The 25,199-nt window shown below is 38.9% G+C and overlaps 1 protein-coding gene across 2 annotated transcripts in view; it reads right to left on the bottom strand.

Annotated features, from left to right (window-relative positions):
• CTNNA2 (catenin alpha 2) overlaps window positions 1-25,199 on the bottom strand; it is a 586,207-nt gene that overhangs the window by 507,237 nt on the left and 53,771 nt on the right. For both annotated transcript variants that reach the window (XM_063310026.1, XM_063310025.1), the window contains exon 2: window positions 15,406-15,512. In XM_063310026.1, the coding sequence (XP_063166096.1) occupies window positions 15,406-15,507 (102 nt within the window). In that variant the 5' untranslated portion in view covers window positions 15,508-15,512. The remainder of the gene's footprint in view (window positions 1-15,405; window positions 15,513-25,199) is intronic.

Genomic DNA, 25,199 nt, shown 5'->3' on the forward strand with positions numbered 1-25,199 from the left:
TCATCTGCATATCTGAGATTGTTAATGTTTCTTCCAGAGATTTTAACTCCAGCCTTGGATTCCTCAAGGCCAGCATGTTGCATGATGTGTTCTGCATACAAGTTGAATAGGTAGCGTGAGAGTATACAGCCCTGCCGTACTCCTTTCCCAATCTTAAACCAGTCCGTTGTTCCGTGGTCTGTTCTTACTGTTGCTACTTGGCCGTTATACAGATTCTTCAGGAGGCGTACAAGATGACTTGGTATCCCCATACCACTAAGAACTTGCCACAATTTGTTCTGGTCCACACAGTCAAAGGCTTTAGAATAGTCAATAAAACAGAAATAGATGTTTTTCTGAAACTCCCTGGCTTTTTCCATTATCCAGCGGATATTGGCAATTTGGTCTCTAGTTCCTCTGCCTTTTCTAAACCCAGCTTGTACATCTGGCAATTCTCGCTCCATGAACTGCTGAAGTCTACCTTGCAGGATCTTAAGCATTACCTTACTGGCATGTGAAATGAGTGCCACTGTTCGATAGTTTGAACATTCTTTAGTGTTCCCCTTTTTTGGTATGGGGATATAAGTTGATTTTTTCCAATCTGATGGCCATTCTTGTGTTTTCCAAATTGGCTGGCATATAGCATGCATTACCTTGACAGCATCATCTTGCAAGATTTTGAACAGTTCAGCTGGGATGCCGTCGTCTCCTGCTGCCTTGTTATTAGCAATGCTTCTTAAGGCCCACTCAACCTCACTCTTCAGGATGTCTGGCTCTAGCTCACTGACCACACCGTCAAAGCTATCCCCAATATTGTTATCCTTCCTATACAGGTCTTCTGTATATTCTTGCCACCTTTTCTTGATCTCTTCTTCTTCTGTTAGGTCCTTGCCATCTTTGTTTTTGATCATACCCATTTTGGCCTGGAATTTACCTCCGATGTTTCTAATTTTCTGGAAGAGGTCTCTTGTCCTTCCTATTCTATTGTCTTCTTCCACTTCCGCGCATTGCTTGTTTAAAAATAATTCCTTATCTCTTCTGGCTAACCTCTGGAATTTTGCATTTAATTGGGCATATCTCCCCCTATCACTGTTGCCTTTTGTTTTCCTTCTTCCTTGGGCTACTTCTAGTGTCTCAGCAGACAGCCATTTTGCCTTCTTGGTTTTCTCTTTCTTTGGGATGTATTTTGTTGCTGCCTCCTGAACAATGCTGCCAACTTCTATCCAGAGTTCTTCCGGGACCCTATCTACTAAGTCCAGTCCCTTAAATCTATTCTTCACCTCCACTGCATATTCCTTAGGAATATTAGTGAGCTCATATCTACCTGATCTGTGGGTCTTCCCTAATCTCTTTAGTCTGATCCTAAATTGTGCAAGAAGAAGTTCGTGATCGGAACTACAGTCAGCTCCAGGTCTTGTTTTTACCGACTGTACAGATGTCCACCACCTTTGGCTGCAAAGGATGTAGTCAATCTGATTTCGGTATTGTCAATCTGGTGAAGTCCATGTATAAAGCCGTCTCTTAGGTTGTTGGAAGAGAGTGTTTGTTATGCAGAGTGAATTGTCTTGGCAAAATTCTATCAGCCTATGTCCTGCTTCATTTTGTTCTCCCAGGCCATACTTACCTGTAATTCGAGGTGTCATTTGACTGCCCACCTTAGCATTCCAGTCTCCTGTGATGAAAATAACATCTCTTTTAGGCGTGTTGTCCAAGTAGGTGCTGCAGGTCCTCATAGAACTGCTCTACTTCAGCTTCTTCAGCATTTGTGGTTGGGGCGTATATTTGGATCACTGTGATGTTAGATGGCTTGCCCTGAATTCGAATTGAGATCATTCTATCGTTTTTTGGATTGTATCCAAGCACTGCTTTAGCCACTTGACTATTAATTATGAAGGCTACTCCATTTCTTCTGTGGTCCTCTTGTCCACAGTAGTAGATCTGGTGGTCATTTGATGTGAAGTGGCCCATTCCAGTCCATTTCAGTTCACTGACGCCCAGAATGTCTATCTTTAATCTTGACATCTCACCAATAACCACATCCAATTTGCCCTGGCTCATAGATCTTACATTCCAGGTTCCAATGGTGTGTTGATCCTTAGAACATCGGATTCGCCGTTCACCACCAGCACCGTCGGCCGCTAGCCGTCCTTTCGGCTTTGAGCTAGCTGCGTCATCACGTCTGGGGCTAGTTGAGCTCATCCTCTGTTCCTCCCCAGTAGCATTTTGACCATCTTCCGACCTGGGGGTTTCATCTTCCAATGGTATACCGACATATCTCTGGTTGTACTGATCCATATAGTTTTCACGGCAAGAATACTGGGGTGGGTTGCCATTACCTTCCCCAGGGATCGCATTTAGTCTGACCTCTCTGTCATGACCTTCCCGTCTTGGGTGGCCCTTCACGGTTTAGCTCATGGCATCATTGAGGTGCTCAAGCTCCAGCACCACGACAAGGTAACGATCCTTTGCTGAAGCACTTATGCATAACTTGTTTTAATTTTTCCAGCACAATTTTGAGTCATGTATTCACTTTTCATAAGCTGAAAAGCATTCACTCGTCTTCTGCAGGAATTTTGCTCTCTACGACTGCAGTCTTACCATTGTCTCAACAACGTTCCCCCCAAAAGGGTCTCCAGAATATTTGGGTTAAGCAATGGCTTCTTGACGGGGGTGGGGGGACACCACTGCCTCCTTCAGGGAAGATAGCAGCAATCCTTTATTCAAGCATGCCTTTACCATGACCCCAACCCAGCCCCACCACCTCCCTGGAAGCTTTCACCTGCCAGGAAAAGTGGGCGATCCAGACTACAAGCGGCAGCACCAGTGCTGTAGAGAACTGTGTCCATTGCCATAGGATCAAATTCATCCCCGGTAACCTTGAAGATGAAGAGTGAGTCACCTCCTCTGCCCAGCTTCATCTCTGAGTAGATCAGGTTGAATTTGCTCTCCAGGTGCCTAGTGGTTTCCTTCCAGCAGACCAAGAAATGGCTGTCTCAACAGTCCATCTTTAGTAGAGTCCAGATCACTTTGAACAGGATCACTGAGCAGAGGAAAAATTGATGCTTTGTTGCTCTTATTACCACGGTATATGCCCAAATATTGGATTCATACCTAGGTCCAATCTGACCTCGTCGCCAAATGTAAATCAAGTAAGTGGCCAACAGTACTTACAGTAAGTATTGGTGTAGGCTTTCATGGCTGGTATCTGTTGGGCAGTGTTGAGCTTCAGGGTTTAGTGACCATGGTCTAGACAGCAGCTTTCTTGATGTTTTGCCAGCAACTATTAACCTCAGGTAAATAACCTCCCTTTCCTGAGAGCCTCACAGAAACTCCAACTTCCAGATCCTGCTCTGACCAGGCCCACCAAGGAGCAGTCCAATTCTCCTCATTTCCAATCTCTCCCCTTCCTCCAATATTCAATCCAATCACATCTCACAACTTTCAAGATCTTCCCTTCAAACCTCTGTTTCAGCAGTTTCACCAAAGTCCTTCTCTTGATAAAGAAATCCCTCAGAAAAGCCAAATGCCCTCCAAAAGCTGTCAGTTTTGTAAGAGGTCCAGACAGATATGCCCAGTCACAAAAGCTGCCAGGCTCAGGCAAGTGAAACCCCTCTCCCTAATGAGCCTGACCTCAATCACTCAGACCTTCTCTACTGAAACAAGATTCACATCCACCTAAGTGTTTGGCTGTATATCATTCCAAGATTCTGTATCCAGGAACAAGGTGGCTTTTCTGCAGTGACACATGTCTACCTTCATTTCTTCATTCTTGCCCTTTAGAAGCTGAGTTTGTATTAATGCACAAGACTTTGCCTTTTATTTACTGATTGAATTTAAAGGCTTATCTGTCAGCCTCCTTATTTTAAAATGTATTTATGTATTGGAATTTGAGAATGAGTTTGGAAGATGGGGGGTGGGAGAGCTGCTGCCTACAGAACGATGAGATAAAGGGGGAAGGAGCCCGCAACTGAGTAACGGGCAGAGGAAGAAACTTAGAAAGGATCCACCCTAACTTGGAAGGCAGTAAAAAGGGATGGTGGGAGATTTGCACTTTCAGATTTGCAAGATTCTGTTAATGCAGCCTAACAATAAAGTAGTTCATCTGGTTGTGTTTCCTGTCTGGTTTACCTGGGAGGGCTGACAATTTAATACATGATGCCTATTATGTAGGATGATCCAAAAGATCTTGAGACAAAGACAATTTCCTTTTAATTTATGCCTTAAAACTTTTTTTAATTGTTTTTGTTTTTGCTCAGTGGCAGTCAGCCAGCCACAAATTGCCTAAATAATATAACAAGAAACCAAATTCAGATTCCATTCCAAAGTGTTCGATAAAAACTGACCAGTAATAGTCAATGTACCTCTCAGATCTGATAGAATGCTCAATATGAAAAATTGTCTTTGAATTCAAAATCAGACAACACAAGGATATACTTAATGTAAATATAGTATTTCTTTCAGGACTAGAACTGTCTTAAGTTCTAAGCCAGGAGAACTAAAATTTGCATCTGAACTTTGACTCTTTGAAATCTGGTCAGTATGACCTTTCATAACAATGCACGGCACATTAAAGTAATTCAATTCATAAATTAAAGTGCAATCATTAAATTCTGCCACATGCAGAAATGCTTAATTTGCTGTGAAACGTTCAATATATTAATATATGTCCTCTGAAAATAACTCAATATTCAGCAGCAGTTTAGGCTGCTAGACTGATTATGCTTCCACTTGAACAGCATGAAATAAAAGTTGAAATAGTAGCAAAAGGGAAAATTATTCAATTGTGTTTAGATATTACATGAAAAAGCAAAATATTACTTTTTATGTCTCTTTCTATTTCTATATACACATAAAGAAATGAAACTTCTCAGACAAGAAACTCCACTCAGGGGTAATTAATGACACATGCAACCATGTCATACTTTCAAATATTCCCACTAAAATGAAAAAGAGTGTAAAGGGACACAACTAGAGAGGAATGGAAGAATCTGATGGCCACCTACGCTTGCATTCCCAAACAAACTGGAATTTATGCTTGAAATGTTCAATAGCTGGCACTCAGGTAAGAATGAACCATATAAGAATCAACAGGATGTTGAAGAGGTTCCAACAAGGACAACTATGTTCAGTTATGGAATTCACCAGGATCAATCTCCAAATTGAAAGTAACAATGAGCCCCATATAATGCATTCACAATCATGAAATTTCTCACTTAATATTCCTGCAGTAGGGAATGAAGGCAGGGGCTCAGCCAGTATGCATGAAACCAAACATTCCTCTTGAAAGAGTGAGTTACAACTACCAACTTATTGCCTTGAAGATTAATCTGACTTAATATTTTGTTTCTTCAACCATAAATTCCTGTTGGCGTGGGAATATAGATGGCCACCAAGCTATTCTATTCCTCTCTCATGGGAGGCAAAATGTTGCTTCATCCTAAGTACAATGGGAGATGTAAAAATAAAAGCCTGTGAAATCTTCTTCTGCCCAATTAGATCACAGAGCTATGGATTTTTAAAGCTATGGTAAGTTGAAATGGTTCTCAGCAGCAGAGTTACAGAAACTATTGATACAATAAGGGAATGGATACACATTTTTGTACATTAGCTTCCCTATCTAAGAAATATAGCATCAATAATAGATAATTGCAATGACAGGGAGAATAATTAGAAGCTTCAATGATATTTTAATGAGTAAGTGAGCAGGTTTCACCCAAACAATGGAAGGGGACAGCAACTAAACAGAAGCCAAAACCAAAGGAAAGAGGGGTGAAATGGTCATAACTGACCAATTTCCATGTACATTTGCTAAGACAGAAAAGTCTAGTTTTTGTTTTAATCCGGGATATTGCTCATGATGGATGGTATGTGCTATGATGAGGAGAAGGGGCAGAATATAAATCAAATCAAATTTTTATTATGGTCATAGACCAGCATAAGGCAGAATATAAATTACATTGCTTATTTTAAAAAATTGGAGCAATTCTGTGCTCCAACAGATAGGAAAAAAATGCATTCGTTTCCAAATGACCACACATAAACACATTAATACAATTAGTCTGAAAAACAAGAGCTGGTAAGTGGCTTCTGCCATAATAACTGAGTTGACTGAGAAGCTATTCTGGCTCTAATGTTAAGCCATGTATAAATCATTACACAAATAAACTGAGTGGGCAGTCATAAATAAGGGCCTTAACAAAAAAGAAATAACCTTTTAAGGAGGTTTATGAGTATGGGTACAAATCATTTAGAAGCAAAATGTTCTGCTGAAAATAATTTACCCGAACAACCTTCTAACTCCATAACAGTTCAGAATGAAGAAAGCCCAAAGGGTCATTTACTACAGTTCTTTTCTTATTCTTTATTCAAGCCAAGTCTTGCCATCTCTCATCTCAGATAGGACCCCAATTTCTTATTTATGTTTATTTCAGCTCAGGCTTCGGCATTGCTTATCAACCATCTTCCCCTTGAATTTGGTTCACTGAAAGCATCAGAGGTGACATACCAGAGACTATGAACTGCCTCTGTTTGGCTGATAAAATGATCCAACAGGAATGCATAAAAATAGGGCTATTAAAGGTCACCTCCAAATCTTATCTATACAGGTGTGGTGAAGCCTCTCAATAGTAACAACACAGCAAATGGGCAGTAACTCCATTACAGCATTTCTTAACGGAATGTTTTTTACACTATATTTGTCCTAACTACCAGGAAACACACTGAGACAATGGTTTGGTCTCTAATATTTATTACTAGTACTTAACAAGAATCCTAACAAACTGAGGAAGCGTGGGAAAAACCCAGCCATATAAACCCCAAAGGTTAAGGCGGTCCCGATCTGTGTCTCTCTGAATGGCTGAACAGTTCCTCAGTGCTACGCATGTGCTTGACAGTCTGGGTGGGAGCCCCCTGCTCGCCATCCTTACTCATGACAATATTACACCTTTTCAGAGTACCATTCTAAATGAATTTACCCAAAAGTCAGTCTCACTGTGCTAAATAAGTGTGGAAAAGACAGCACTTATAAAACTACAGCCTTTATTCTTCATGACATCTAGTAATTCCCCGTAATAGTTTTGGACACCTAATTTCTCTCTTCATAAGTATCGTTAAGGAAATAACATTCCTCAAATATCTACATATGAGAATTTATCCCACAGAAAGCAGTTAAAGCGTTCTGACTTCTGGGGAAGAAATAGCAAACTGAAGATAGCTCCGTGAAAACTGGAGCTGATGACTGTGACAGAATGAAGAGGCGGCAAGTAGACCGGCTCTTTGTAATTCCTCTCTGGACAAGAAGAGGACTTGAGATCACCCACAAGTGCCCCAGGCAGTTTCTCCTTGTGAGGAGACCACAAGACTGTGGTCTCCTGTGGGTTTAATGTTCTGGGAGACAAGGGAATAGCCATCTTGCTCAAACCACGATCGGCACCTTTAAATGGACAGTTGGTTCGCATACTTCCTTTTCTAATCACTTTTGGAAATCGCTTGTTAACCGCTAGTTATGTACTAATGGTGAATATCTTATTGCTAAAATGTAGAAGCTTTTGTTGAGATTTGAAACTGAGGATGAACAAGTTAAAGACTGCATGATAAAGTGGGCTAAAAATGTTGGGCATAATATACAAATGGAACAATGGGAAAACATGTGGACAAAAGGGCTGAAATTTATATTATGTTATAACCTTAAAGATAAATTTTATAAAATGAAGTATATATCTATATCTATATCAAAATGTAAATCTAAGAATAACAGCAATAATATCATCTATGAGAAGAAAGGAGGGTCTGAAAACTATTTTTATTTCATCATAGGAAGACAAAGCTATTTTAAAATAGTTTTGCCATTACTTATTCTGAAACTGCTTGTACTCTTACAGAAATAGAAATTTAGCCAGCTCAAGTTTGATCTAAATTGTTTAAGGAATGTATTGATTACAAAATCACCTTGCCATTTATTGTTTTTTCATACCTTCCATCTCCACTTGACTCAGAAGCCTTAAGTAATGGGTCAAGTTCTGAATAATAAAAGTTAAGTAGATTTCCAGAGCCATATTTCTATTCCACCATGGATCTTAGTGAATTAAAGTTAAGACGTATTCACCTGTGCTAAATTAAGCATGGACATTTTGTTCTACATCAAAACTCAAGTTGGAAGTACATCCTGAGCTACATTAAATTTGCATATTTTAACACCATATTTAATTTCATGAACCTGCAAGTAAAAATGACTGACAGCACTTTCCATACCATTCTGCTAGGAATTAGGGTTTGTGCCATCCTGGCCTTCCATATAGCCTAAGGCTTTAAATCTATTGCTCTTTTATGACTGGGACTCAAGCCTTAAGATATACATTGCTTGTTCGTATATCATGAAAGAAAAGGAAGAGGTGGAAGCAATAAAAATTCCCATATTTGCCAGATCCTGCACCTGCTTTCCACTACCTTGCCCCACCCCCTATCATCATCCAGGCTACACAAACCAACTGCCCTCTAAGGAAGAGAACCAAACAGCTTAATCTGTATGGTAGGAGTCCTCTACCAGTTTCTCAAACCTGTTTTATAATTATGTAAACTAGGAACTGTGCCTGGATTTCTCTATTTTCCCTCACCCCTTCCATTTCCTTCCAGCTAAATGGAAGCCCTAGACAACCTTGCCCGATCTCAATGAGTCAAGGAAATTCAGGCCTGGTGAATACTCAGATGGAAAACCAGCAGGAAATTGCAGAGCTGTAGTCTGATCTGGGAATTGAAAAAGAAACCTCACACGTTACTTCCATATTCTTACCCATGAAGTCTCCAGGGATGAAGCTTGACTTGAAGAAGACCTCATTTTAGTTCGTAGACCCAAAGACAACTGGGTTTATCTTATTATTTGCAAGCCATTCCAGGAGTCTTTTAAGCTCAATAGATGAAAAACTGTATGCATAAATAATACAGTGCCTACTGATAAGCAACATATGGAACCCCTGATGTTTCTCTTTCAATCTGCCCAGAAACCCAAGGCCTTTTTCTCCATCAACCTGCTAGTCCATCTCTTCCCATTATAGTATTCTGAACTCCCAAATAACATTTCTGTCTTTAGTTGTGGTCATTTCTACAATAGGTTTTAGCTGCAGTTACAGAACAGTACAGATAAGGCCAAGGTCCATCATTCAGGTCAAACTGGACTGAAGAGGTTAGTGAATGATGTCTCCTGGCTTCTTCAGTCTGATGCCGCATCAGTTCCTCCAAATACCTGGCAAGAAGGGACCAAACCAGATTTTTTTAGCTCTTTGGTTCAGTTGGCTTTCAAAATAAAAAGGTCCCGGAAGACTTCCTTGATGGCTCTTTAATACCTATGCCAGAAACAAATGTTCAGAGCTAAGTTTTGTACTGAGTATATTCAGACAAGGGTTCCTGCAATGTAGATCATATATTAATTATGACCATTTTATAAGAAAAATACTGTATTTTAATATATTAATATGTTCAGTTTGTTGAAATATCAATTACAGAATTTATATCAATTCATTTAGATGCTCCCTCTAAGAGTTCTGGAATTCAATTAAAATTGTATCTGCATCTCATCTGAATTGGTTTTATGCTGGCCGCCAGCCCATCTTATCAAATATTTCTCCTGACACCTAAAGTCCCTTTGCAGATATGTGATCTTGTAAAAGCAAGGATTTTCTATCACAAGTGTTTTTCTTCTCATACTGTATATTAACTATTTTAAGTTCCTGTTATTTTATTACTTTAAAAATGTACTGTAAACCGCAGTGAAATATATTCAGGAAAACGGTACATAAATGTTACAATAAATAAATACATCTCTTCCTTGATATATAAAATATGTGTAGAAATATCAAACTCCATGACATTTCGACCTAGGTTTTGCACTGTCAAGTTATGATTACTAACCTGCCATATTTGTAAACTTAAAAATTCTGGTTTGTTTTAAAGAAAGCAGGTATTATTTCATACTTTGATCTATTACATTTCAGATGCAATAGGAAATGGCAGTTTGTCCTTAACTGGACACAGAAGCTTCATTCTTTCCATTTCACATGATATGACAAAAGGAGTGAAGATTCATCGTGGTTCATTTATGACAACTTACATCATTGCTTATAATACTCCCTGAACTAAACCAAATACTGGAAAGCATTCCAGTTGCTAATACAGTTAAATTCCAAACAGTCACTTGCCACTTAGGGGCCCAATATAGATATTTCATAAAAGATGCTTCTTTAGGACCAATATCAAGATGAATCAATATCTGAACAGTCAAAGTGTGTTATAAAATTGTTGTCGTTTTTCCTAATTGTCAACTCTTTGGCATCTATTTACAAGGCTTTAAACTTCATTTTTATGTCTTCTCAATAAAAGCTAACCAATACTAATTATTAAGTTTATAATTACAATATCATATATACTTACAATCACTTTCAGATAAAGCAAATTGTTCCGATTTTAGAGAAAAGAAAACAAAACCAGGATATTGAAATCAAAGTAGTACTTAGTGATCTAGAATTTAAAGATTTAAAAAACCAAATACTATTCTTTTCTTCCTGTCTTCCTGGTCATTAAGCTGCTTACAGATCAATACATTTTTTTTAAAAATGCACAATAAATTAAATAAAGAAAGGGTTCTTAGTCAAATTAGGCCATATGGAGGAACAAAAAGCATGCAGGTTATTCTCATCTTACAAAATTCATTCAACAGACAAAAAAAAAAACCCTTTAAAACAGAAAATATTTTGAAACCTTATTGAAAGTTTTCAGTTTTAATCAACAGAGTACATAAGGAAGATTGTTTTTTTGGGGGGGGGGTAGAACCACAAAATCAATCTATTTTCTTTTTCCACGATCCAGTTCACATATAATTCTTAGCTGTAAACCATAGGTTACTAACAACAAAGGTGGAGTTCAACTGTCATATAAACTAAAATGAAATCATATTTTGACTTAGCTTAATTTGTGAAGCCAAATACACTACTCAGTATTAAAAGCTGAGTTCCAAAATATATTATTATCATTGATCTATAGATTACGGACTTCCTGTTATGGGTCTTCTAAAGATCCAACAAGAAAATAAATAAATGCTAAACCTTATACAATACTAACCCTAGATATTTTGACTTTTTAAAACCACCAAAAAAGTCAAATACTGTACCACAATTCCATTTATAATTTGGGCATTTATGAGGTTTTTTCCCAAAACCATTGCACAAGACTGTGTGGTGTGTTGCGGATAACAGCTGGACAACTACATTTTGAACTAGTTGAAAGTTCTGGATATCAGAAGCAGCCCACCAAACCATACTCCGGTGATCTGAAATGACAGGAGCAGGGTGCTCCCTTGGCATTTCACAGTGAGCTGCAGAAAGTACATAAACCACTAAAACTAGTAAAGCAGATTCCTTCTACTTCCAACAACAAATAACCACTTAATTCTTAAAGGAAACTAATTTACATTCAGAATATGCCCCTTAGCCCCAGTCAAGCCACCACCACCATCTCTTTTCTTAAATGGGCTAAAAAAAGAGGGAGTGTTTCCTTAAAGCCAAGTCCAATGCCTGAATTACAGGAGATCTAAAGGTTCTTTTCCATAAACAAATGATCACTATAACAATCAAACCACTTACTTCTATCCAATTGACGTGAAACTTTCCTGAATATGGTAGACTATTTCTCTCCTGACCTGGTTGCCAAATGTAAATGAAATAAGCGCCCAACGGTACTTAAGTATTGGTGCAGGCTTTGATGGCCGGTATCTGTTGGGCAGCATTGAGCTTCAGTGTTTAGTGACCACAATCTAGACAGCAGATTTTCTGACATTTTGCTGGTAACTGTGGCTGGCATCTTCAGAGGTAAAAGGGTATGCTGTGCAGACCATAGGCAACTTACAGCCTGGTGACCTGATCAGGCTTGTGCTGAATGAGGAAACAACCAGCACAAGACTGTCCCAAAACAGGACCAACCAGGAATGAGCTCCCAAAAATAGGCAAATTGGAAACATGCCTGGACAAGGACCCAATCAGGACTCAGCTGCTCAGACTAACCAACCAGAACCCAGCACAAACGAAGAACCAGTCAGGAGTCATCACTCCAAAATGACCAATCAAAAGTTGGTATAAACAAAAGACCAGTCAGGAACCAACACCGCCAAAATGACCAATCAGGATTGGGCACAATAAAAGAACCAATCAGAAACCAGCCCTTACCAACCTGTACCAATTGGAAACCAGCTTGGCTAAAGACCAGATCAGAAGTCAGATCACCTGGCTATAAAGACAGGAGCCCAGTCGGTCCCTCTTCAGTTGCCTGAAGATGCCGGCCCCTCTTCAGTTGCTTGCTTCTGAAGATGCCAGCCACAGTTGCTGGCAAAACATCAAGAAAGCTGCTGTCTAGACCATGGCCACTAAACCCTGAAGCTCAACACTGCCCAGTGGTACTTACTTACTGCACGTTCTCATTCCTCAAACAGATAAGGGCAGTGAAACAATCTGCATTTCTATCTTCCTCATGGAATGTTCACCAGACCTATTTTGTTATGCTTTCCTAATGCCTTCCTTAGATTGCAAACTTAATTTAAGAGCTACTGAAAGGCAATGTCAGTGAGTAAATATTTGTAACTATGACTCAAAACTGAAATTAGGAATAATACTTCCCCTATTTCAAGAGGACATTCTAATTCACATCCATTGTTGCAAATTGAACAGCTCCAGTCACAGTATTTCAAAGAAACATAATTGTAATTCCATTAAATGTATTATTTGGAAACACTTAGTGCATTACTGCTTATCATTTATAACCATAAATGTTTTTTCTCTCTTTTCTTCCTTTCATCTTTATGATAAAAAATACTTCCATTACACTTAGGTTTTCATAATTTTTAATCTGGTACAGAATACAAAAAAGCCAAGTGAGGCTCTAAGTGTCCTGTGCCAGTGCCTGGAGGCTGTTACTATTGTTTAGAAGGGCTGTGAAGACCTGGCTCTTCACCCAGGCCTTCGGTGAGGGACAGTGGGACCCCTGACTTCATCACACTTGCCATCTTTTTTTTTTAATGTTTTATTGCAATTTCTTTGATTGGCGTGAGCCACCCAGAGTGTTGAGAGTCAGGTGGCATACAAGTTTAATATATTATTATTATTATTATTATTATTATTATTATTTAGAGATGGAAAGACAGACTACCATTTACTACCATTTTTCCTCTTGATAGTCATCTAGTTTGTGATCATTTGTAGGTAACTTTTATTATAATAACTTAGGAATTTAATACATGGGGTATCATTAGCTACAAATTAATATTTAAATCATTTACATGGCAAAAAAAATTAATTGTCCTTTCATAATCTGACCGTGTCTTATGTTCATCTCCCATCATACATTACACTTCTATATTCTACAGTTCTGGGAAAAAGTATTCATTTTTCAGTTTTTATGAATTTTCTGCCTATATTTGCCATCAAATGTTATGACAACTTCATACACATAAATATATGAAGATGTATAAATAGAGTGAACAGTAACACCAATGTTTGGTGTTTGTTTCATATATTTCATAAGCAAAGTGATCTGACATGCAGAATGGCAGTATGAAAAACTAATGACCCCTTTGATTCAGTACCTGGTTCTACCACTGTTAGAGGCAATGTTGTTGTTGTTCAGTCGCTAAGTCGTGTGCAACCCTTCGTGGCCCATGGACCACAGCACGCCAGGCCTTCCTGTCCTCCCCTGTCTCCCGGAATTTACTCAGATTCATGTTCATTGCATCAGTGATGCTATCTAACCACCTCATCCTCTGCTGTCCCCTTCTCCTTTGCCTTCGGTCTTTCCCAGCATCAGGGTCTTTTCCAGTGAGTCCTCTCTTCGCATTAGGTGGCCAAAGTATTTGAGCTTCAGCTTCAGTATCTGTCCTTCCAATGAGCAGTCAGGGTTGATTTCTTGTAGGATTGACTGATCTGACCTCCTTGCAGTCCAAGGGACTCTTTATCTATCTATCTATCTATCTATCTATCTATCTATCTATCTATCTATCTATCTATCTATCTATCAAATTTGTCACCACCCATCTCCTCCCACTGGAGGGACTCTTAAGGTTCTTCTCCAGCACCACAGTTCAAAAGCATCAGTTCTTTGGCGCTCAGCCTTCCTTATGGCCCAACTCTCACAGTCATACATCACTACTGGGAAAACCATAGCTTTGATTATACGGACCTTTGTCGGCAATAGCTGTAAACAAATGCTTCCAGTAACGACCCACACAGCTGTACAGGAATTCTGCCCCACACCTCCCTGGTAAACTGCTTCAACTCAATAATGTTTGAGGATGTTGTGGCATGAACTGCTTGTTTCAGGGCCTGTCACAACATTGTTTTTAGTGTTCAAGTCTGGATTTTGGATTTATTTTTCCTTGCTTGCTTTCTTGTTTTCCTCATCTTGCTACACTACTCACTTGTGATTAAGCTTCAGTTGACAGGGGAAAAATGGCTTGATGTTCTTTCATAGATACAAAACAGAGTTGTGTTTTCTGAAGTGATGGATCCAGGTCCTGAGGCAGCAAAACAGTCCATAATCATGGCACTACCAACTTCCTGCTTGAATATAGGTATGAGGTTCTTAACGTGGAAAGGCAGTGCTTGATTTCTGCAAGCAATGGTTTCAGCTCTGATTATTTTGACCATATAACATTTTTCGAGAAGTCTGGAGAATCATCTAAGTGCGTTTTTGGCAAACTTGAATGAGCATAAATGTTTTTCCTAGTGAAGAATGCCTTCTGCCTTGCTACTTTCCCATGAATTCATTTTACCCAGGGCTTTTCTGATGCTGGTCATGAACACTGACTTCAGTCAAGGCAAGAGAGACCTGCAGATCCCTAGACACTGCTCAGGGGTTCTTTATAACTTCCGGAATTATACTATATTGTACTCTTAAAGTAATTTTGACATGATGGCCACTCTTGGGAAGATTCATTACTGCAAATTATATTTAATCTTTTTCAGACTCATAGGCATCAAAGGAAATCTTGAAAAAAATCTGAGAATTTTATTTTCCAAGAACCACATAGATCTTACCTATCAATCTTTTTACTCCTGAATTATCATCTCTACAGTATATCTGCATATGAATAGTGACAACACTGAAAATCTGAAAACACTGAAAACAAGTCATATCCACTCACCACACACAAAGTAATTTTAAGGATGTTTCTATTTGATCCAAAACATGGCTTATTCTTTTTCAGAGAACCAAAGTGTTCAATGAAGCTTGAAAAATACTCAATACAGAGTGCAATTAAAATCCTTATTTGACAAACCTTATCACTCTTGTCAAACAAACAAACTGCAATATAAACAGGGATTATGAATACGTACGTTATGACCAAATATTAGCAAACAAACAATAACACTTAAAGCTACACTAACAACTTACCTGTGTAACTAGTGGCTCCAATAATCTCTCCACCGTTAGAGTCCTGATTTCCAAACTTTTGGGATCCCATTTTAAAATGATCGGTGAAGTTGCAGAAGTCATGCTCTCTAGAACAGAAAGATAATGAGCATTACAAATCAAACCCAGAGCCATGTTTCTATCTGAAATTTAAATCAGATGCCATCTTGATTTCAAAGAGTTACATTTACAATGGACAGTATGTTCAGCAGCTAATTCAGAAGTAGCTCAGTATATTGTATATTAGGTAAAATGTGTAGGAGTTCCAAAGGATACACATTAACTGGATTTATTCCCTCTCATGTGTCTTTTCTACTCAGCTCCAGCATGGAAAATTTGAAAACAAAATTTATGAGTATTTTTACAATATTTTCTATACATGTTTGTTTTATTGAACTTTCAGATACTGAATTCACAGTTGTTTTCTGTTGAAACACACCTCTGCAATGGTGTACTGAGAAACAGCCCGAAATAGTCTGGGAAAAAACATGAATCTAATTTATGAGTGCTAAATAAAGAAATAGAAACTGTAAAGAAATAATATGATGCGGAGGAGCAACCAAATCACAATATAATCAAGACCGCCCTAGTAGCTTCTAAAATCCAGATAATAAGAGAATCAAAGTTATAAATATATATGCTGTAGGTAAACCAAACCAAACCAAAGTAGCAATAAAATAAGTAAGGTCTGGCTAAAACTAAAACCCAGTATCTTGCAAGTCAGGCAGTGCTACACAGTATTAACATTACTAGTATCATTCAAAAGGGTACTGTAAAAAGCTTGTTAGTGCACATCCAGCTCCTTCAGAGGCTGTCACTGCTTGTCTGCACAGATGTGTGCATGATCAGAAAAAAAACTTTCACATCCCTGCGGACAATCAGGGAGGATTTTTGCACTAGAATAGCCACATGAGCCGGCTTCCAAAGGATGTAGCTGCTTTAATGATTCAGGGAAGGCTGCTTCACTCATACCAGCATCCTTTGCCAAACGCCTCATTCGAATACTCTGCACAACCCTACAAACGCTTCCATCAGACAAGCCCTTTTCTCTACAATAAAGAACTGCATTTGCACAACATGAAAATGGGCATAATGAAACCCTAGTAACTTTAAACACAAAGCTTTAAACACAACTTTAAACACAATTTTGAGCAGAAGAGTCCCATCCTTCCACTGCAAATTACTTTCCCATTCAAATCACTCAGTCTTGCTGGCCCTCCACTTGCCACAGAATCCAAGAATTTCATTGCAGCATAATAGCATTTTTTTTCCCTCAAGGAACTCCCACTAAATCCAGATTTTAGCTAGTTATTGGTCCAGAGCGCATCCTAAAGCTATAAACAGAATCATTTAGAAAGGATTAAAAGTTCTTCTTTTGTCACACTGTTCACATCAGCATGATCTTCTCATCATATATATCAGCCCTTGTTTGCAAGAGGTCCTGATTACCCTACACTCATGAACAGAAGGGAACAGAACAGCTCGTGCCCACAGAAAAATTTTCTAAGTATCTCTGAGCAGCCAGGCAATTATATCCTTTGGGCCTCTGATATCAAAAAGAAAATACATGTACCTGCTTTGATTCCTTTTCCTTCTTTTTCTTCTAAAATCATCCTTCTTTTTCTTCTGAAAACACTCTAAATCTATTGATTCAGCCCTCTCTAATGATTCAGCCTTTGTCACCGAAATTGCCTTGTAATACAAGCTCTACTTTGACGTACAACCTTGCTCCTTACCTCAACAACTAATAATCTGCATCTTTATCCTTGATCATCACTCTACATTATTACAGGATAGCTCGCCAGACCAGTGCTTGATGGTAAATATCTAAATTGTTAGATATCCTCAAGAACTCACAAATCCTTTTAATTGCCTGAATATCAAAAATAATTTTGTAATATAATGTTTTGATCCTAGAGTGATGCATGGGTATAGTCATAACAAACAGTCCCAATTACAGAACGACAAGAAAAAAGTAAAATGGGAGATGAGAACACACAAATATGTATGTTTGTTTTTAAGGGTGACTGGGGTTGGGTTGGGGACAGAACTGCAAGTTAAAGGAAGAAGTTATGAAGTTATGAAAGGGAAGAGTTTAAAACACTGAAGGCAACAATAATCAGAAAAAAATCCTTGGGCAGAAGCACTTGCCATTATTCAATGGCAGGAAAACCACCCTCAGGAATATAATAAAACAGAAGATGACAGCAGAGGACTAAATCATCTTGTAGCTAGAGAAAAAAAAACATAAACTGATGCAGTAGATGGTTCAAAGGAATGCTTTTTTTAATCACTGAAGTATACATTTTAATATTGTTCATTATGTATGAGAACTTTTAGATGTTGGTACATCTGCAAGTAATTTCTATAAGCTTCATGAGATAAAAATCATGTACCGCACATATGAACACACAATAGGACAGTGACCACTGTACTCAGAAGGAAAAAATCTATCATAGATTGCAGATATAGAAATATAGAGATATCCACAGAAATACATATTTTAGATATTTTTTTTAGAACAGTATTAAAGAATGAGTCTGTTGCTTCGTAGTGGTTGTGATTGTGGCTTGTCATAAACAGAAGAAACAAACTTGACTCTTCAGATCTCTCACAAAATGTACACATCTGTTCATCCAACTGATTGAATATGTATATTTTTCCTCACAGGTGGTCCAGAATGCAGTGCCGTGGGCAATGTTGGGCATGCTTTGATGGCTGCTTCGCAAATTTAACTGGTTGAAGTTTGCAGGTGCAGTTCAACATGCTGGTTATCACCTATAAAGCCCTTCAGAGCATAGGACAAGGTCATCTCAGGCATTCTCATTATGGCATATCTCACCCATGGTTTCTGCCCATCCAGTAAGATCAGGCATGGCTGGAGCGCTTTGGGTCCCTTCAATCGAACAGTGCCATCTATTGAGACCCAGGAAGTGTGCTTTCTTTGTCGCAGCATCTGCTCTCTGGAATAAGATCCCCCCATAGATTTGTGTAACCCCCACCCTAATAATGCTCCAAAAGACTTTTAAAAAGTCTTTGGGGCAGGGGGTTTCTGGAGCTCCCTCAGGGGAGATGGGGGAGAGGTATTTATTTTGTAAATTGTAAGCTGCCCAGGATCATTGTGAACTTGGGGAGGCCCCAAATCAAATCAAGTCAATAAATACCCTTTCCCAGCAACTTCATGGAGATACTAAAAAGCAGCAGGGGGAGGAATAAGCCACCTACAAGTGAGTAGCCCCTGCTCTGATCTCTCCTATCAGCTACTGATAGGAGCTTCCACAATGCCTCCACCATCCAACTTCGTTCAGCACTGTATCTAAAACATCCTCAGTGCCTAAGTACACTCCCATTGCATCCTTGGATAGCTTTCCTACATTCAAATTGCTGTTAATATTAAGAAGATTCTTCATTCAGTCAGAAACAATCCTTCTATAAATTAAAACCATCAGTCTAATCCTGCCCTCTTGAGCAGCAGAAAATATTTGCCCTCTTTTATATGACAACTCTGGAGACCTTAATTCAACAGACTGAATTTTACATAGTAATCATATCGCAATATTTGCATTAGTTTTAGGTATTATAAACTTGGTTGTTCTTTATGATTATTGGCCTTGAAAAAAAATCTAAAAAGCTGCTTTAAAAAAAAATCCCACAATGCTGATCTGTGTAGCACCCATTTAGTTTTGTTTTGTTTTTTAACTATTTGGTATTTATACAAAGTGATAATGTAAGAATAAGCAATCAAGTAATGATCAGACAATATAGGAAATTAGCTATCAACATTTGGAAAGATCAGAACTACAGAGCTGCAGTTGATTTGTCCTTGACAAGAAAGACATCCATAAAGAGATATTTGTGCAGCAAATAATTCTAGCAACTCTGCTAGCATCACTGCTGTAGTTGGGATGATGTATTCTTTTTTTTTTTTACATAAAAATTACTTGATTGGCATCAGCTCTGGCTTCAGGCTTTTTAAGATTCACAGCAGTAGAAACTTGTCCCACCAACTAACTGCTCACTGGGAGAGCGATAAGTTACACATTAAACCTAATAGCTAGAAACCTTCTCACCACCCCCTCCAAACCAAACCCAACATTTAAGTTATTATCAGTTATGGACCACAAGAGGGGGAAGATGGCAGCAATACGTTGGGTGCATCTCGTTAGGCTATTGCTGTCAGAAACTCTGATAGAGATACATGTGTCTCTTACACTGACTAAAGAGGTCTGGGCCTCATCAAATACCATCAAGAGGATCATAACCTGGAGATAATTTGGCCTTGGAAATCTGCTGTGTTATTAAAGAGACATAAACTGATAACTGGGAGGCTGGGAAATAAATTGAAGCACAGGTTGCCATATTGCTTGTTACTTCCTTCCAGTGCTCTTGGCAATGCTCCCCGGGAGGGGGAAATCTTCGCCCCAGTGAATACTGAACAACAGCAACAACAAAGAAATGAGGATTGACAAGATGCTTGTACAGGCACTCCAGCTCCACCTCCCCCAATCCTAGCAACTCATGAAGCATTTCAGAAGAATTATTTTTCATGGTCTGAAAGCACAACCTCCCTGACTATCTTCGCAAAGGTCACCGCTGCTCTATCATTTCGTGCACTAGCCGATCGATGAGGTTGCCACAGATGATACCAGTTTTCAACTGGAAGAATGAGCGACAGTTCCAAAGCTACCTTGCATCCCCTGGGAAGACCACCCCTCTATATGAATTCACAGTGGTTACGACTGTTATGAGTACTGCAGTAGCTCTTCCCTTGTTATTACAATGTCTTCCAGGTCTTCTTTAAATGTTTTTGAAGAGCCCTCCTCTTTCCTGCAGATAGTATCCAACACATAGCAGTCTTGGGTGGCACACATTTGACAGATGAAGAACTATCCAGCAAAATGTACTTTGTGCACCTCACAATGTCTTTAAAACCATGTGAACCACTTCTTGGCAGAGTCTCATCATTAGAAATATAATCGTGGTAACTGATATCAAGAATTTTTCATAGGCAGTGCCAATAAAATACATTGAGCTTTTATTTATTTGTCCATCATATTTATATAGTTGTCCGTCTCACAAACAAGTGACTCTGGGCAGTGTACAACAAGGTTAAAAACAAAGTATACAAATTAATACTAATTAATACTAATATTATTAATATTAAGAACTTTAAAATTATAAAAGCACAAAACTAAAAACAGAATAAATAAGAGACTGGGCAAAGAATAGGTGTTCATTACCCAGAAGTCATCTTAATATTTTGCCACTCCCCTGGGATCCCCAGGCCTGCTGACACAACCAGGTCCTGAAGCACCTCTGGAAAGCTAAAAGGGACAAGGTCAGCCTCACTTCTGGGGGAAGGATGTTCCACAAAGTGGGGACCACAGCAGAAAAGGGCCACAGCCTAGGACACACCTAATGAAACTCCCTAGTGGATGGGACCCACAGCACGCCCTCTCTGCTGGGTCTGGTGGGACAGGGCATATGAAAATCAGACATAATCAGGGAGAAGCAGTCCCTCAAATAACCCAGCCCCATGCCACATAGGGCTTTAAAGGTCAAAAATAGCACCTTGAATTGGACCTGGAAACAGCCTGGTAAGCAGTGCAGGCGTAACGTGAGTTCTTCTGGAAACACATAAAAATGCCCGCACTGCTGCATTCTGCACCAGCTGAAGCTTCCAGATACTCTTCAAGGTCAAATTTTGCACAAGGTTATTTGTGCAAAACCTATGCAAGGTTTACTTGCATAGATTGCTTTTGGCAAAATGCTGTTGTGAAATGAGATCATTGTTGCAGTATCAACCACTGATGTAGACCAAATTGGGTGTAGTCACGGAAATCATGTTGGCCAAAGAGTCAATTCTTAGAGCCACTCGGGAGCTAACAATTTTGGAAGCTTACAATAATTCTACTTTGACTCACTTGCAGCTACTGACTGGAGAATTAATATATTTGGATTTCATGATCATCTAAACAGTAAGGCAAGGGTCTGTATCACTTATGGATGTGTATACTGAACTAGGCATGTCAAGAATCTGGAAAGCTTTGTTGTAGGAGCCAGGCCATTAAAATGTTTAAATTGCTGTCAAAATGAAAAAGACTACAGTAATAAACGTGTCCAATTAATTCGAAAGAAAGTAGCAAATAAAGAAGATGGGTAGATGTTCCAGTTCATAGAAGTCACAAACTTAGCCTCACTGCTAGCTCAGGATCATGAAAAACCCTATATTTCTATACTGTAGTTGTATAACATTCTACCCTTATGCCATCTTTAGAATATTCATATGCCCTAAAACTAGGGTGCTGCTATGTTTGATAACAGGGAAGAAATATCCGCTATCTCATTTGGTAAAGCTATGTCTCGTTTTGTTTTTAATCTATAATATATTAAGGATTTTGATTACAACAGTAAAAAATAATACAAGCTAAACTTAAAGAAAAAATAGTAAGAATAAAAAGTGCAAGAAAAAAGAGAAAGAAGAAAAAAGAGAAAAGAAAGAATAAAGAAAAAGAAAAGGAATATATAAAGAAGTGACTTCCAGCCTTCATTACAAGAAGTAGAGACAAATATAGTAACACTTTACCTCCTATTAGGTTACAAACAGATATCTCTTCATCCCATATCCCATCCCTTATTTATAAGCAAATCCATAAAACATCAACTTTTCAATCAAGGTGTCAGCGAAAAGTGCATAAAGGTCCTCCAGAAATTCAGAAAAAGAAGTCTTATTTTAACCTTGAACAATAAAACCAACTTTACGTCCCTTCCTTTTACTTTTAAGAGTCCTAATCTTTAATTCAATCAAATATTGTCATAAGATTTTATTTCTCTTCAATTCTTCTTTATCCCATGCCAGAGACTTCTTCAAGAGTTTAACAAGTCTGTTTTGTAAATCAAATAAGAAAACATTTTCCAGGTCATTCTCTTGGTTTATTATTTGTATTTCCTCTTTAATTTTTTAAAAAATCAGCAAGTTTCTTTTGTATATACAATGGTGAAAGGTCCCCTGTGCAAGCACCAAGTCACGTCTGACCCTTTGGGGGGATGCCGCTTTCGCGCCATTTTCTTGGCAGACTATAGACCGGGGTGGTTTGCCATCGCCCTCCCCAGTCCTCACCTTCCCCAGCAAGCAAGCTGGGTGCTCCTCTTACCGACCTTGGAAGGATGGAAGGCTGAGTCGACCTGAGCCGGCTACCCGAGAGAGAATCCAGCTTCCTCTGGGATCGAGCTCGGGTCATGGGGAGAGTTTCGGCTGCAATACTTCCGCCTACCACTCTGCCCCACACGAGGCTCTTGTATATCATTCCAAATCATTCTATTGGCCTGTCATTTGTAGTTTTTTCCAAATCATTCTCTTGGCCTGTCATTTGTAGTTCAACTTTCAATACTTTCTCTGTCTTGTCAAGCAAAATTTGTTCCATGTCTGTCATTCCCTCCTTAACATCTTTTGGACATAATCTATCCATACAATCAGATATCATTACTGACACTGTTCATATTGTAGCTATTAGCTTCTGACTACATTCTTCAAAGATCTTCTTTAATATTTCCAGTATTACGACGTTCTATGTCATTTTGTAAGTCCCAGTTAACCAAAGCAGGCTTGTATTTTTCCTTCTACTTAGAATCTTTAGTCCCCTCTAGTGCCCAGTTCCTAAAACCATAAAGTCACTTATCTTTGTTATGAGACAAGATAACCAAAATAATTCCAGTTCCCACAAGAAGCCATTTATTTTTTATAGTTAATTCCAAAATCTTATAGTAAAAGTCAATATTCCAAATTTAACTGGACCCTTAATCCATTTGTAACTTTCTTAAATCCAAACCCTATTTAGCTTTTTGCTGTTTATTTCAAATTCTTTAAGTTCTTAAGTGTGTAATATATTTTTTTTTGTTCAGAGTTTTGATGAAGAATTTTCAAACTTGTCATTCTGAAGGTGTCTATTAGCTTTAAGATAGTTAATAGGCAATTTCTGAAAGTGATTAGAAAGTAAGGCTCGCAAACTCAGTGTCCTTTAAAAGGTTCGGCCGTGGTTGTGAGCAACATGGCTAATCCCTGTGTCTACCAATGCTCAAACCGTGGAAGACTGCTGTCCTGTGGTCTCCTCATGAGGAACAGCCACCTGGAGCACATGTGGGTGATCTCCCATCCTCTTATCTGGAGAGGTTCCGAAGAACCCTTGTCGTGCCTCACTTGCACCTTCGAACATCCCTTCGCACGCCCGCAGATCCTCCCTGAGCTGCACCGCCTCCCCACGCAAGCTCCCTGACTTGTGTGGCACCTCTTGCGCACCCTCAACCCTCGGATGCACCTCCATTCACTCCTAGCAGCAGCCACTTACCTGCCTGCCAGCCTGGGACTTGCAACTTCCTGCCAGCTTTCCCGCTGACTTTGGTTGTGGGAAGCTGGCAGGAAGTTGCCTCACCTAATGACCGTGGGATTCAGTTACCAACAGCAACCGGGACTGCAGGGATTGCCATCACCGAACAATGTGATCACACTTTACAACCACATTGTTTAGTGACAGAAATTCTGGTCCCAACTGCCTTCGTAAGTCGAGGACTACATACACACACACACACACACACACACACACACACACACACACACACATGTATATGCAACTATAAATGCATATTTATAATATAAATGTAAGAAATGTATAGTATATAAAACCTGATGACATTAGAAAGTCCTCCCACCCCAAAATTCAAAAGATGCTTTAATTCCTGAATTGTATAAGGTCAGTATTTTTTCCTTTCCATACAACCTCTTTTGTTACTGTCTGCCATATGTTGGGGATATCCTGGAGAAGATCTATTTATGTGGCTGTTAAGAGTCAACAAAATCAGGCCATATTTTTGCTAGTGAACTGTTATATTTTAATAAAATATTTTCCCATTAGAATAAAGGAATGTTCAGTTGGTAAGCAGAGGTCATCTCTTTTTTATTCACTGACCATACATCCTGCAAGTAAATTGCTCCAAGAAGCTTTTAAAGAGCAACAATCTGTTTCCAAAGAGATCTGTGAGTGCCCAACTAATTGCCCATCTCATGGCTGGATACCAAACAGTAGCATATAATTAGATTCTCTGGACAGGAAACTAAAAAGGTCACAATTTTCATCTTATATATTGCATCTGGAAATAGTGATGTCTGTGCAACAATTATATTTCTTTGCAAAAAGGGAGTAGCTGCCTTTGTACATAAAAAATGCTTTTTGGCTCCAAGGAAATAAAGTAGCATTACTAGATACTGACAGTTTAGCCAACAATTTAGATCAGGCCAAATTAGCTCCAATTTTTGTTCATATTCCTCTAAGGAACACTTTCACTTACTTATCAAATCAAATACAGCTTTCGAGACACATGCCACAGACTTCATACCTCTGCTCTTTTTTACTTTTTAACTAAGTAACAGAAACATACAGTTCAACACACCTCTAATAAATTCCATGGTGAATGATTAGTTGGTTGCAATTCTCCAAGCCTGCTGGAAGGAATCACTTCCAGCAGGCTTGCAGAATTATTGGAAATATTTCCAATTAATATTGGAAAAAAGTAGAAACAAGTAGAAAAAGAATTAATTTTACTTATATATTTATAAGTATATATTTATCTCTTCAGCAAAGGATCGTTACCTTGTCGTGGTGCTGGAGCTTGAGCACCTCAATGATGCCATGAGCTAAACCGTGAAGGGCCACCCAAGACGGGAAGGTCATGACAGAGAGGTCAGACTAAATGTGATCCCTGGGGAAGGTAATGGCAACCCA

The sequence above is a fragment of the Candoia aspera genome, chromosome 8, assembly GCF_035149785.1.
Source record: "Candoia aspera isolate rCanAsp1 chromosome 8, rCanAsp1.hap2, whole genome shotgun sequence".
NCBI classification, from domain to species: domain Eukaryota; kingdom Metazoa; phylum Chordata; class Lepidosauria; order Squamata; family Boidae; genus Candoia; species Candoia aspera.